Source organism: Passer montanus, unplaced genomic scaffold (assembly GCF_014805655.1).
Source record: "Passer montanus isolate IOZ18808 unplaced genomic scaffold, ASM1480565v1 scaffold2, whole genome shotgun sequence".
NCBI lineage: Eukaryota > Metazoa > Chordata > Aves > Passeriformes > Passeridae > Passer > Passer montanus.
Window position 1 is genome coordinate 8,427,501 of NW_024366591.1, and position 15,054 is coordinate 8,442,554.

Here is a 15,054-nt window from a genome sequence, read left to right on the forward strand (position 1 = left end):
ACAAGAAATATCTTAGACAGGCAAGACAGAGTAACCTTACTGGTGCACTGCACACTTTGGATGCTGTGCTGTTTTTTAGCCATCCTTAATGCTTTGAAGACACTCTGAATTATTATATAAGCAAAGGGAATTATCTAGAAATAAGAAAAATATACTGCAATTTTCTGTTTTCACAGACACCTTGAAGGATATAGTTAAAAACTATTACTAACCTCCCACATTAATAAACATTTCAAGATGTGTAATATAATTATTAAGTGGAATAGTTTTAATTTTTTTTTTCATGCATACTTTAACCAGAAGACTATTTTCAAGATTCATTCCATTCAATGTTTAAAACATACATAAGATGTAAATTCAGGCCAAACTGAAAAAACATATTCACCAGAGGCAATACTGCCTTTCAATAATATAATGAAATAGGGTACATGGGATAAGTTCCTGAATTATATATAATAAAAATCTTATAAGACTTCTAACTTATTACAATATTTCAAGAAAATAAATATAATTGAGTCATACTTCTTTTAAAACAATTCCAATTTCAAGCAATACTATTAAAAAACACCAACACTCAATGTCAGACATTTATATTACAAAATTACAATGAAAAGCTAAAAAGACATACCTGTTGCCTGTTACTGGGCATGTATGGAAGCATTGTTGATACATGAAACATTAATTCATAATCTTTATAGGTAGTATAGAGGGAATGAGTTCCTGTTGAATCAGCTGAAAATTAATTTCATCACAAGGTCAGTAAATTAAAACATTCACACTACTTTTCAGGACACCATTCTGCATGCTGTGATTTAAATCTATTTTAACAACTTATGTATTTTTTACAATTGAACAAAACCAGTTTCCATCAGCCAAAAACCTAGTCTTTATTTTTGTATTATGGACATAGAGGGGTCCTGCAGAAAAAAACCCAAAGAGTTTGCTGTCTCTGAGACCTAAATAAACTAATTTTAAATATATTGGTATATCACGATAAAAACAAAACACTACACTACTTCAGTGTAGCTTTATAGAACATGTATTTCTTTGATTTCAACAATAATAAGGACAATTGACTAAACCCATACTTTACCAAAAGTGAACTGGCTATTTCAAACCTAACATCAAAACACATGTTGCAGATCAGACATTTTTTAAACATAAAACATGTGCATAATATATATATTTTTAAAATTATTTAAATAAATTTATTATATGAATTAACATTTTCTTTTATTTAGAAAGTTTATTAATAGTTAGCATTTTGTGATGTTTACATCATTTACTCATGTAAATGAGTTTCAATTGAACTTTTAAGAAAGTTTAAGCTTTAACTCTAATGAACACTCTATTGAGTCAAGAAAATGCCAATTTTTCTTCTCTTTTTCCAAGTTCACTTATTTTTAATATAATTTTATGTTATCTACAGCAATAAATATTCTCCAGTACACTCTTTAACACACTGTTTAAGGTTTTGGAGTTTTGATCTCTTTTGAATAGTAATTATATTCCAAAAAGAAATCAATTTGCCATGTTAGTTCTCCTGTTAAAAGTATATAAATTTATATAAACATACACATCTTTATCTGCAGCCTTAAATCTAAAAATATTTGTGTGTATACAATTAGGAGCACATTCATATGTGATTGTGCTAGGTGTATCAGTTATGCCTGTATGATAATTAAATTAACTTAATTTATTAAACACAGATTACAGTATTGTAGTTGCATAAGAAATAAAAAAGCATAATTTCAACTGAAGTCTGTTACTTGAATGTTGCTAAAAGAAGGAAACCTTATTGCACTCTTCTATTTCAAAATCTTAGCAGAAATTTGAATTCCATTATAACCTTTCAGTGGCATTTTAGAAAGACAGTTTTGAAGAGATAGAAAAAGAAAATATGTTCCAACAACAAAACATTTTATCTCGTTTCCAGTAGACTGATATGTTTTAAAACATCTACTGAACAAACTATATAGTATTGAATTGGTACAGTTTCATTTAATTTTCTTATTTCTTTATCTCACAGTTTGGAACTGCATGCCACTAAAACTGCAGTAAAGAAGGGCAGAAGAGAATTTATAGTTAATACATTCCATATGTTCTGAACATTTGCACTGGGTCTGGCTTGGATGCAGCTATAATTCCTCATAGCAGCCCACGTGGTGCTGTGTGCTGCCTGTGTGACCAAAGCAGTGCTGGTAGCACACCGATGGTTCAGCTATGGCTCAACAGTGCCCGCACAGCACCAACACCGCTCTGCCCCACACTGTCTCCCATCCCGGGAATTGTGCTGGGCTGGCCACGGGCTTGGGAGGAGACAGCCAATCAAATGGATCAAAAACATACCCCATGCCCTATAAAGTCATGCTCTGCAGGAAAATTGGAGCAGGGAGAGTTCTTTCATGGTAGTTGTTGCTCAGAGAAGGGCTGGGCATCAGTCAGCTCACGGCAGGTACAGAGTGATTGCCTTTGCATCAGTTGTATTAATGCCTGATTGATGTAGTGGTGGGTTGTGCTTTCATTGTTGATTGATGGGTTTTTTGTTGTTTGTTTTGGAGTTTTTGTTTGTTTGGGAGGTTTTTTTGGGGGTGTTATTCTTCCTTTCTTCCCTTCACTCATTGAACTCCCTTAATCTCGACTCACAAACTGCAGGGTCGTGAGCACACAAGAGGTAGGGGCTTATTTGCCAGACAGGGCAACCCTTTAAGTCATTCTACTTTCTCTCTTACATAAGAAATGGACCAATCACTTACCCAAATACTAAATAAACAATTTTTTAAAACAAACAAATTCTAAAAAGAGAAATTTTTAGAGAAAAACTTCACAGCTAGTCAAGCATTTGAGAATATAAAAACTTAATAAATTTTACTCCTATAAGAACTAAGCAAGATTTTTTACTGAAATACTGTGTCTACAAAAAATACAGCTCTCAGACACTACATTATTACACTTCTCTGAACCTGCAGGCAGTCAGAACTATGTATAATCAAAGTCTAAATACAACACACAGTAATACATTGTTATATTTAAAAACAAGTATAATAAAAATGTGATACTTAAGCCAGTACTTTACATTTAATATAATATTAAAGACTATCTTTTTGAATTCTTAATTCCATTTTGCCTGTTGCAAACTATGAGGATACACTCTGACAGGACAATATAGTTAATGGCACACAGCCTGTGTAAAACATTGAAATCACGTTACTGACTGATAGCTACACAATGCTGATCAGCAATGTAAGCTCATACTGAAGCACAGCGATTACAGAAACTGAATTTGCTGACAGACCAGCATATATTGTCATATATACAATTTACTAGGTGACATTCAGTCATGCTCTGATTGGGGAAAAAAAAGAAAACCCGAACACCCCTTACTCCTTTCGATTTTTCAGCCCTATTTATCAATTCACTTCACAAGTCTGACATCCCCAGCATGTTAATATGTATTTCTAAAAAATAATTTGAAAAATTATTTGTTATTATTCTGTACTGAAATAGTCTCTAAAAAGCTCAAATTATTAAAGGGAAACTAGCATGGATTTAAGCAAAAAGGCAATAACATTATTGGAAATAAATGTGGTGCTTATACTAGGTTGACACTATGTTAAAATGAAGTAGATTAATAACTAGATATCCTTAGATCACAGCTCATATGATCAGCTGTCAAAATCCTGTTAAAACATCATTAAGAATTAATTTAAGTTAAATTTAAGGGCAGTAAAAACAGTACTAATAAAGAAGTGTCTTAACTTATCATTGACTTTTTTAAACAGCAGTACTTCAGTTCCTATTTTGCTACAAAATCCAACCAATTTGCACAATTAAATTTTTATACTACTGTACTTAGGCAACTGAAAAGACCCAAGGAAAAGACAGTACTGACTACAGCAGTGAGGCAGATTAAAAATTATCAGTTGACAAATGGGGATATGCTTGCTGTGCATGTGTGAGAAACCAGGAAACGACTGCTTGTGTGTGCTGGGTAAAAGTAAGCATGTATGTTTAGCTGAAATAAGGGAAATTGCTCTATATTTTGAAATACATATATTTTTATTGCCTTTGAAAGAATAAGATGTTAAAGTGTGCCTGGGGAAATATTACTCATGTAGTATGATTTTAACTAAATGAAAACAAATGAAATAAATTGCTTTGATTTTCAGTTCTGCTAATGCCACAGAAAAAGTAAATGATCTTTCAGAAAAGGTTTGATACATGTTCTTACCGTATGCTTCATCTTCCTCAATTACCATATAATCCTACTATTCAAAACCCAAAGTCAAGAGCAGGAAAAGATAACATAATTTGCAGAAGATCAACTGGATCAGTACCCTTTCTCCCATAGCTTGAAACATAACTTACTTTTATTATCTAGCTGAGCCCTGTATTTACTGAATCCTTTTAGCCGTACTCTCTGGCCCAGTAGATCAAGGAACTCTTCAAAAGCTGGTCCTGCCATCTCGTTGTTATACATTTCTTCTTCTGTGCTTTGGCCTGCTTTGCAGTAAAGGATACCAATCTTATGTTGAAAACTCAGCTGAAATTAAAAATTAAATAAAAAAGGAAAATTTACAGAAGCAAATAAAAGTCAATAGTAGAATAAATATTAACAATTAAAATATAACACTCTTATAACCCCTGACAGAAGACATCTGAAAATTAAAAAATAAGTGTTCTGATTTGGGAAATTAAGTCACCATAGGATGAAAACAAAAAAGAAAAAATCCACAAAAGACACCCTCCAATTCTTGAAAGAAAACTGGATTGGCACTATTCAAACACAGATAAAAGCAGTACAAAGACTTTTCACTTTGTTATCTATAGAAGCACACTCTACTTCATGCTACGGTATGAAAAATTTAATTGGAAATATTTGTATATTTGTCTTTTTTTCTCGGATTTAAAAGAAGGTGAGTTTATTGTCCCTCATTTTTATCCTTTAAAGCTCACTCTAGTTCAGTTAAAATAGCCCCTTTGAACAATCATTCCTATTATGTAATCTTCATAAAAACACGCACTGTTAAAAACTATTTCCCATTTTTAAAAGTATACTTAAAACAAGAAATTAGATTGCAGTCAAATAGTTTTACTAAAGAGATTCTCAGTTATGGAACACAAATAAATCATATCTATTCAAGATAAAGTACAAAAACTTTAAGACATTAGGTATAAAGAAAGATCATTACTTCTTGAGCAGATAGTTTTCCTCTTAGCTTTTATGCACACTTAAGCTGACAAAGAGGAAACCTCCACGTGGATGGATCAGTCCTATTATTCTTAACCAACACCCTCCAGCACTTCACAAATTGACAGAGACCATCAGTCACACCCGATTCCCTTCAGACACTTATCTATATTCATGACTCAAATCAACTCTCCAGCTGTAGACCTCTCTTAATCAAACTTCAGGATTAGTGTCCAGAATGCCTGTTATGCAAAGGCTGGATGTGTTTCTGTTAGAGCAAAGGTGACAAGACAGCCTGCCTCCCCTTAGTCCTATGGAGATAAAGGCTTTGTGTGGGGGTGAGCTCCTGTGGAACCTGCCCTGGAAGAATGCCATTGATCAGAGAGCAGTTAGGAGAGAAGGATAAGAATAAGGAATAAGGTTTCACCTGGCCAGCCTAGAACACAGAAGATGTAATTTGATATGGCACAGGATAGACGACCATCTGAGATAAAAGGGGATTCTGGGTTATGGATGCACTGTAGGAGCTGCCCAAGTCAGACCAGTGAAATCTGGAGCTACTAGTTCACTCCTGAAATTTCCTTTTGACTGGCATTAAGTGCTATCCCCATCCAGAGTGCTTCTTTGATCCCCATTTCAAAGAGAGTTAGGTATTTAACAAAAGGTTCCAGATTACTGGTGACTATTTTATTCAGCAGAAAGCTAGCATGAACAATTCATGAAGGAAACTGCAAAATAAATGGTCAAACAAACATTAGCTATCAGGAAGCAGTGCTGTTACTTGACACATCCCAGGGGACTTTAAATGATGGTGACCACACTGTCACCTCTATACCAGCCCTGTGTCCAACAGTTTAACTTAAACCACAGGGAATTTAGGTCGATTTCCTTGACTTCACACTAGAATTGACAAGTAGAGAAGTTAAATGCTAAATGGAGCCACCAAAAATAGGGACAAGAACTAAGAGTAAGGAGGCACCTGGGCAAAATATTTGGCCTAGTCACACTTCTCCATTCTACAGATGCCAGTCATTCCTGCATTTGTTCATCAATATCAATAGTATTCCAAACAGGAGTGAAGTACACACCTATCTTAAAGAACAATCCAGCATCTCACAGTTTAAACATTGAGATAAGACACATTGAAAATGAGGATCTGAGACAAACCAGCCCAAGACATGAATAATCCTGGGATTTGACTTTGTGGACTGACAAGCACTGTGGACGCTATACAATTCTGAACAAAGTCAATACTATAAAAAAACACTATTGCTAAACAAGCTGCAAGCTAATTTGCAGTAATCTGAACCTCCTTCCCCTGTGCTAACCCTTTACAACCATGATATTAGAAGATCAGAGTAAAAGAACTCCCAGCCAAGATCATGGTAGCTGTGCAGAAGCAGAGATCAAGGTTTAGAATGTCAGTGCCTAAAAGAGAAATAACTCAAAGAGCTTTGGCAGGATCTTCTTATGTCATGCATTTAACTGGCATGAAGAAGTATCAGAATATTTAAAACTGATAAAGTTTGCCAGTTTTGAAATGGTACCACATGCTTATTCAAGTATTTTAAAGTAAATGATTGCAGATGTGGTTCCAATTTCACTATTTCCAATTCAGAAATTTTTCATTTAGTTATATTTCACACTGAGAACAATTTAATAACATGACAGCACAAAAAAACCTGCTAAACCCATTTAGCTAATTGGGTAATATGTATTGAAGATGCATAGCAGTCCTTCCTCACTCAAAATGATTCTGTTCTTGTCAGAATCACTCACTACTGAATCTTGGTATCCTGTCAAATTATTGCACAAATTATTTATCATATAACAACAACTTGTTGACGTTCACTATGTAATGATTTTAGAGTCTTTACTACCAAGGAACATAAAGAGATTAGACACACAATTGCCACTAAATGTTACTGCAACCAATTGTAATTTCTTTGGTCTTTTTTTAAATTTTATCCTGTAGCTTAGAGAGAAGTGAGCATATCTAGAGAGATGTAAGGGGAACTAAAAAGCATATACAATAAACAACCATTAACAGAAATTTGAAAGGGAAACTAAGGGGAAGTTGGAGAAAGCTTAAAAAAACAACAGTAGCAGATAAAATGTTGAATTTTCTTGCAAATATACAGCCGAATTTAATGATGAGCATCATATGGCAGAATAAATTGGGAAAAAGGCAATTTCTTAAGGTATTCAAATTATTTTTTAGAACTGGTTTCTACTGCCATTTTTAGAGACAAAATTTAGCCACATATTTCCTTTATAATCCATATTAAATTTCACAGAAAAATTATCAACTAGGTAGAGAATTAAATCAAAACATCAAAGTAGTCTTCAGTTGGCTATGGAAATATTCAAACATAATCCATATTAGATTTCACAGAAAAATTATCAACTACGTAGAGAATTAAATCAAACATCAAAGTAGTCTTCAGTTGGCTATGGAAATATGCAAACATTTAATACTCCATTAGACAAAATTCATATCACTCTGGTGACAGTACTAATCTTCCAGATCATAATCCATCTTTTTAAATTCATGATATTTCCACCAGTCATCACCTTCACTTGCCAAGCATAACTCTTTTTGTATTTACTTGATTAATAAACTGAATGCATTAAGTACCTAAGAGGATTAAAACCAAAAATGGATCTCATGGCAGTTCTTTGCACAGCTTTCTGTCTATGTTCAAGTAATTACCTTGTAGTAAGTGGTACGTAAGATATATTAATATTACATTTTGTCAGCTGACAGCCCATTTAATAATAAGACTGAATTTCAAAACTGATCACACAAAATAAAAGGAAGTGCTATATACTGCTGTTTCTCCAAATGAGGAAATGATTAAAGAACCTCTTTGGTCAGTTCAATGGACAATCTCAATTTCCAGATTTTGGGAAATACTGTTAGTGAGTTTGAGAAATATTCAGATCAGATCAAACGCAGTCATACTCAATACTGCCTTGAACATATTGCCCCTCTGAAGTGAATATTATTTACTAGATAAACCTAACTCTGAAGCTCAAACAGCAGAGAGCAAGAGCACATCAGGAACTCTTGGGTTCAGAACTCTTGGAACTCTTGGGTTCAGAATTCAGTTCCTCTGATTTCCCTGTATTGTTTTACTAGAAAAACTGACAAACACAGCAGAAAACAACAACATTTAGGAAAATCAACACCATCCTCAAACAACAATGTGAACAAAAGTACTAAAATTAACATATAAAAGATAGCTTAACAATCCATCCAAAAAATACCAATTCTGTTCCTCTGACTCCACGTGCTTTGTTTCAAGCAATTGTTACAGGCTCATGGAATTCTGATAGACACCACTGATGTTAGATGCCATCACTACACTCAAAACTGAGTCAGCAATAAAAAAATTAACTACAGCACCATCATAGTCAACTGATTCAATCATCAGATTGGACTTCAACAGATAAATAGTGACTTTCACATAGAAAGTAAAATCTTCAGTTTAAATGAACATTTTTTAAAAACCATCACAAGTGTGTCCTTCACAAAATATTCAGAAACCATACATTTAACTACTAGCTTTGAATGAAGCAGATTCACTTTTATTGAACCTAATAGACCTTACCATTTTCTCTCAAAATTTAAGCCATTCGAATATTTTATTACCATGCAGTTAATTCAGTAGTCTCAATCACTATTTCAGTTCTATGAATACAGAAGTATTCTATCCTAGTGAGAATACACCAAATTGATAAAATACAAATACATATCATAAAATGGTATTGCAAAAAAACCCATAAATTTTAGATGCAGAGACTTAAGACACAACATGCTTTGCCTCCTTACCCACACACAATACTAATAGTGTTAGATGTATTTTCATTTGCATTCAACATTTGTACATATTTAAGTACAAATACAGATTGTGAAAATCCCTTCTTACTGATGTTAAAACTTAATAATCTTTCACTCAGCCATTGAAAGACAATCTCCATAGACCAATACTTATTTCCTTCAGCTGAAATGTATTTTAAGAAGTATTTGCTTAGAAAAGCAAACCTAATTTTGTCAGTGGAAAAATAGGCAAGTTTCTCTAAAACAAAGAAACGGGATGGCTTGCATTACAGATCCATGTTAATTAACACTGTCTGCAAAATATTTAATAACTTTTTTCTTCTATTTATCCAAGGAATAGTCTTTAAGAAGAAGGCCATGTGCTACATACCCCTTGTTCATCCAGTTTAAGCAGCTGCTCAGGTACTTTGGGTGAGCTGGAAGCCTGTCTCAGGCACTGGATGCTCAGCTCTGGTATTACATATTCCAGCACCTCTTTGAGAGGCAGACCTCTTGCTGTGCCATGACGAGCAGTGGATGGTATAGCATCTTCTAAAATTGCTCCTCTAAGTGTAGTAAGCTGCAGTAAAGGTAAAACACACAAAACATTTTTAGCTCTAATAATCTAAAACCTTGATATAAAAAGTTCAGGGTTTAGCAAAAGCATAGAAAAAAGAAATAGAAAGAAAAACATCCTCAGATTTATTTTTTTAACCAGTAAAAAAAGTTAGTAAACAACTTTAAAAGAACAGACAAGCTTTCAATTTCTAAGTGACAAATACATTTTTTGCTTAAAGAAATTAATAAAGTATGTTAACAACTTTTATTACAATTACTAAGAATATTCCTTCTCTGGGAGAGGGGAAAGTATTAAAGATGCCAGTAAACTAAAAGAGTTAATTCTGAATTCTGCCATACAACCCTAGCAAACACAGGCTGAACACGTGAGCTAAGCTACAGCCAATCACAACTTTACTTAACCCATTCACCTATTATTTTATCTATGCTGCTCTATCTCCATTGGACTTGACAGAGTAATTTCTTACAACTGGGTTTCCATTTTTGGAACTCCTTTTCTGTCTATAAAAAAAACTATACTGAAAACAAAAATTATATCTACATCTATATTTGTTTTTACATCTGTCTGGAAAAGCACAAGAGCCCAGTGATATCAGGAGGTCTGGCTAACACTTCTCTATATTCTTAGTCAAAATAAAAATCAGTAGTCCGAAGGATTCCAAAAATTTACAGTTGTTTGCTGCAATAATAACATTGTGTGTTTTCATACAAATCTAAGGTGATAAAGAAATTTTTTTGCAAGAGATGTTAAATTGCTTGAAATAAAAGTTATAAGACTTCATACCCAACAACTGCAAGCAAATTCTTCTTTCAAATAAGACCATTATTTTATAAATATGTTAATACTTCTTCTGTAAATCATCCATATAGAGTACATAGAAACATGTCACATAAAAGCTTCTAAGAAAGTCTTTTCAAACAAAATAAAAAAATGCAAATAAGTAATTGTACTAGTTTTGCTATTTTACAGCTCCTTTTATCCCTACATTTCTTACCCTTTCTTTTCTATCATTAGAAACATAACATCAAGCAGCCAGATCCACACTTATCTTTAGCTGTGTTAACATCTGTTCCCTTGCTTGCACCTTGCAGCTCTTTTCAGCCAACTTACCTCCTTTTGGGTGCTCACTCAAAAGACAAAAATTGTATGCAGTACAGAGAAGGAAACCTTTGTTCAGCAGCAACTACATTTACTAATGGCACAGGAAACATCCTTTCCCACTAAGAGATTAACTTTCAAAGTTAGCAATGCACCCTCAGACACACAACTAGTATCCTAAGCTTCAAGTCAACTTTTCCATTGCTTTGCACAATTATGGAGTGAACATTACCTCACTTGTCCTGAAAACTATACGATAGTTGAACTGAGATCCTTCTTTCTCTTTAGCATCTTCAACCTTCTCCCTCCGGATGCTGACTGCTACAGGTCCAAGATTTTCATCTATTCCAAAGTAGTTCTGATGCTCTTTTACACAGGAATGAATGAAGAGATAAGAGTAAAGTATGAATCCCCTAGAAAATTTTCATCATAACTCAAAAAAAAATTCTGCAGCAAGAAAAAGAGATAATTTTTAATTGACTATGAGGTCTGTGAATATCTGAGTGATCTTCTGAACTGTACAATAAGTACATAAATCACAAATGCTAATTTTGATGAGCAAAATGGTCACTCATATAACATAAATTACTGCAACTGCTGCTACTATGAAATATTTTTTCCCTTTTTGCTATAAAATTAATCTTTTTATTTCATGCTGCAGGAAACTAGTTTGGAGAAACTGTATCTACATATAATCTTGAATAAAAGCTAAGTCTTCAAACAAATAAGACTTATTCTTATTTAAAACTTTACATTTCAAGCAGCAACTCATTCTCAACAAGGGAAAACTGAGTCTACTAACTCTTCAGTGTTTGATGAATAGTTAAATTCATCCTTGAGGCAACTGGTCCAGTCTGGGAGAGTAAAGCACTATGAGCTGAAGAGAAAGATCACATTAGAGACCATTTAAGGAGACCAGACACACTCAAATCCATGTCACCAATCAGGACCTGTGCTGAGGCTCCTCCTCATCACCTTTGAAAGGTAATATTGAGTAGTTACAGCCACCTTTAAAAAAGGGCAAGAGGGTTTGGGAAGCCATGGAACAGCCACGATAAATTTTAGTTCCCAGGGAGATTAAGGAACAAATTCTCATGGAAGACTTTTCCAGGCACATGAAGGACAAAAAGATACTTGGAAACAGCCTGCATAGATTTAAAGAATGCAAATCATGCATGACCAATCCAGTTGTTTTCTGCAGTGATGTGACTGGCTTTATGGATGAGGAAGGAGCAATGAATGTCACCCACTTGTGCTTTAGCAATGCTTTTCACACAGTCTCCCACAGTGTATCTGTGTAGCTGAACTGAAAAGACACGGTTTGGACATGCAAATTACAAGGTGGGCAGAAACCAGCTGGACAGTTGACCTTAAAGAACTACAATCAGTAATACAAATTGCAATTAGTGGCCAGTTACTAAAATGTTTATCAGAATTAGGTGGTGGAAGTGTTACTGTTTAATAGGGTTCGATATTATCTAAATTATGGAATGGAGTTCATCCTCAAAAAGTTGCTGTCCCTGACCAAGCTCTAAAACAAGAGTTCATGTACTGGGGGTTAGGACTGCAAATGGGTGCAACAGATGAAGGGGAATAACCAGCAGGCTTTTAACAAATCAGGATTATGTGCACAGAGCAGACATGGAAATGCATAATCCTTGCAGTTCTAACAAAACCAGCCAAAGGCAGAGCTGCACAGGTAGAGTCCTACAGCTGTAGGGTGTCTGTGCTTCACTTCCCACTCTCCTCTTCCCCTGGAGGCAGCTACTGCTGAGCTGTGACAGCTGAGCTGCATGTGAAGCAACTCTTAAACCACTTAAAGTTTTCAACCTGACACTTTAAAACAAACTCTCATTTTGACAATCCAAGAAAATGGACTGAAAAAGCCTTATGAAGACCAACACAGAAATGCATGTAGAACAGAACAAGCTCATCCAACATGCTGGGAACCCACTGCCTCAGGAGCCTCACTGTGCAAGAGGGACCATGTGAGCACAGGCTGCAGCAGCCAGCTAGACCAGAGATGGAGAGCAACCACACTCTGGGCCAAGAGCATTGCAACAGCTCAGGAGAGCATTATGCCTTTCTTTTTGGCACTTTTGAGGGCACTTGAGAAGCAGTGTCCAGTTTTGGACAGAGTGGAACAAGGCCAACAGAGAGCTATAAAGACAATTAGAGGGCTGGAAAATACAACAGAGGAGGAAAGGCTAAAAGAAATGGGCTTGTGCAGCTGGAAGAGCAGATTAACAGGGGAAATAACTGCTGGATGCCACAAACTGATGGGAGGTTGTAGAGAAAGGAGAAACAGGCTCTTGTACAAGGTACAAAGTAAAAGAACAAGATGCAACCATCACAACATGCAGCCTTTGAGTGGGGGGAACAACACAAACAGGCCTCCAAGAGAGATTGTGAAGTCTCCATCCTTAGACACTGCAAAAAAGCCACAGTTCAAGGGAAACAGGTTTTGAGCAACTTATTCAGAACCTACATTTAAAGTGAATAAGAGTTTAAAGAGGGAATTAGACTGGATGGCCTGCAGAAATGTCTTCCAATCCAATTTATGCTATAATCCCTTATTTTAAATAACAATTAATTGAATAATTTCTCCTTAAAGATTGTCTGGATTAAAAAAAAAAAACAAAACAAAAAACAAAAAAAAAAAACCAAAAAGCAAAACATTTTGCTAGCATTTTTTAGCTAGTTTGGTACTTTTTTAAAAAATAATGTATTTACAGAAATGTGTAAAGAAGTTTTTTTCCAAAATGTCTTTCACTAAGAAGTTATCCATACTCTCAGAATTAATGCAAAGAGTGAAATCATCTCTACATAAAGGACAGACGTATTTCTCAAATCAAGTTTAAATTAGGTTTCCAGCAGTCTTTCAAAAATCTATCTATGAAGTATGTAGGTGGTTGCAATCCATCTCCTAGTGGAAGGAAAATGAGCATCAGCACATTACAACTTTTTTTGGAAGGAACACCTGGAATCAAAGAGGCGCAAGCATTAAATTATCTGCTCATGCTCTCTAACTACATTGGAGAGCATGAGCAGATAATTCCTTTCCCAGTCTGAGCATTCTACCTGCATGGATAAATAATGTACCTTATGGACTTCCCAGTGTTAAATTAAAACTTTGAGTCTAAATGGGCAATTTTGTTAAATGGAACAGGACTTTACAGAGAACACAGAGTGAGGGAGAGAAAAAGAGAAGTTCAGACATCAAACACTTCCAATAATATAAAAGCTCCCCACAGCTGCATAATTCAGGCTTTGACATAAGGTAAACTCCTCAGTTAGAAGTCTAGAGCTTTCCATTTTGATGTAAATCTAGAAAAGTTGCTAGATTTCTTGGCTGCAGTATTACTGAGCAGAAAAATACAAGTATGTGCAGATACCTATGAATTTCTTGTACAACATAAAAGACACAAACCCAAACACACTATTTATATGCATTAAAATAAAACAGATAAACTAGAAAAGTAAGAAAGCTGAAGTAAATTGAATAGCATGGCTACTGATATTCTGGGATTTGGGGAAAACATTCTTAATTCAAGGCATCTTCTTTTTTTAATTTCAAAAAGTACAAACTCATTAAACTCATTTAAAATGTGTTTGTGTTGGCTTAAAAGAACCAGCTGGGAGAAAAGAATAAAATAAGTGTTATTTTCTAGCTGAGATCTAGAGAGATGCTAAAATATTTGTCATTTTTTACTTTTTCACTTTGAGGAATAGTTGCCAATTTTCTCCTAACACAAAAGTCTTAATTGTACAAAACTGAGTTAATAGCAATACCTTGCTAAGCCTGTTTCAGGACATTTTTTCAATCCCATATCAGCAGATAGTGTCAGTAACATTAAATGGTTGCAAATCCCTCAAATAAAAAGCACTGTAATAATAAACAAGTCTTGAGGAATTATGAGGATAATTGCACAAGGGGAAATGGACAAATCAATGATAATCAAAACAATGAGATAATATATTCTAGCTTTTACAATTCTCAACTGAAAACTGAGAAGACATATTCAATAAATATAACATATTTTATATCAGTTGCAATGGATTTGATTTTAACAATAGTTACAAAGCTTATAAATATGCAGTATAAAACCACAAATCATTTCAGAAAACACTGAATCCCAAATCTCACATTTCTTGAAAGGGAATGGAATAATTAGTGCTACACATGCCAGTGTGTTTCTTCCATGCATCTTAAAACAGAAATAAAACTGGTATGCTGACAAGTGCCAATTATAAAACTGTTAACAAAATGAAATGTTCAGAAAGCTACTTCTTTTTCATATATTTTTTCCTCAAAGCAACAGAAATCAGTGATAGTAAGTAAAAGTAACTATTGTTTGCTCA

The 15,054-nt window shown here is 34.4% G+C and overlaps 1 protein-coding gene across 3 annotated transcripts in view; it reads right to left on the bottom strand.

Moving 5' to 3' along the window:
- SIPA1L2 (signal induced proliferation associated 1 like 2) overlaps positions 1-15,054 on the bottom strand; it is a 126,497-nt gene that overhangs the window by 54,737 nt on the left and 56,706 nt on the right. For all 3 annotated transcript variants that reach the window (XM_039707522.1, XM_039707521.1, XM_039707519.1), the window contains exons 4-7: positions 10,925-11,058; positions 9,406-9,594; positions 4,369-4,543; positions 629-732 (exon numbers count right to left, since the gene is read on the bottom strand). In XM_039707522.1, coding sequence (XP_039563456.1) covers positions 629-732; positions 4,369-4,543; positions 9,406-9,594; positions 10,925-11,058 — 602 coding nt within the window. The remainder of the gene's footprint in view (positions 1-628; positions 733-4,368; positions 4,544-9,405; positions 9,595-10,924; positions 11,059-15,054) is intronic.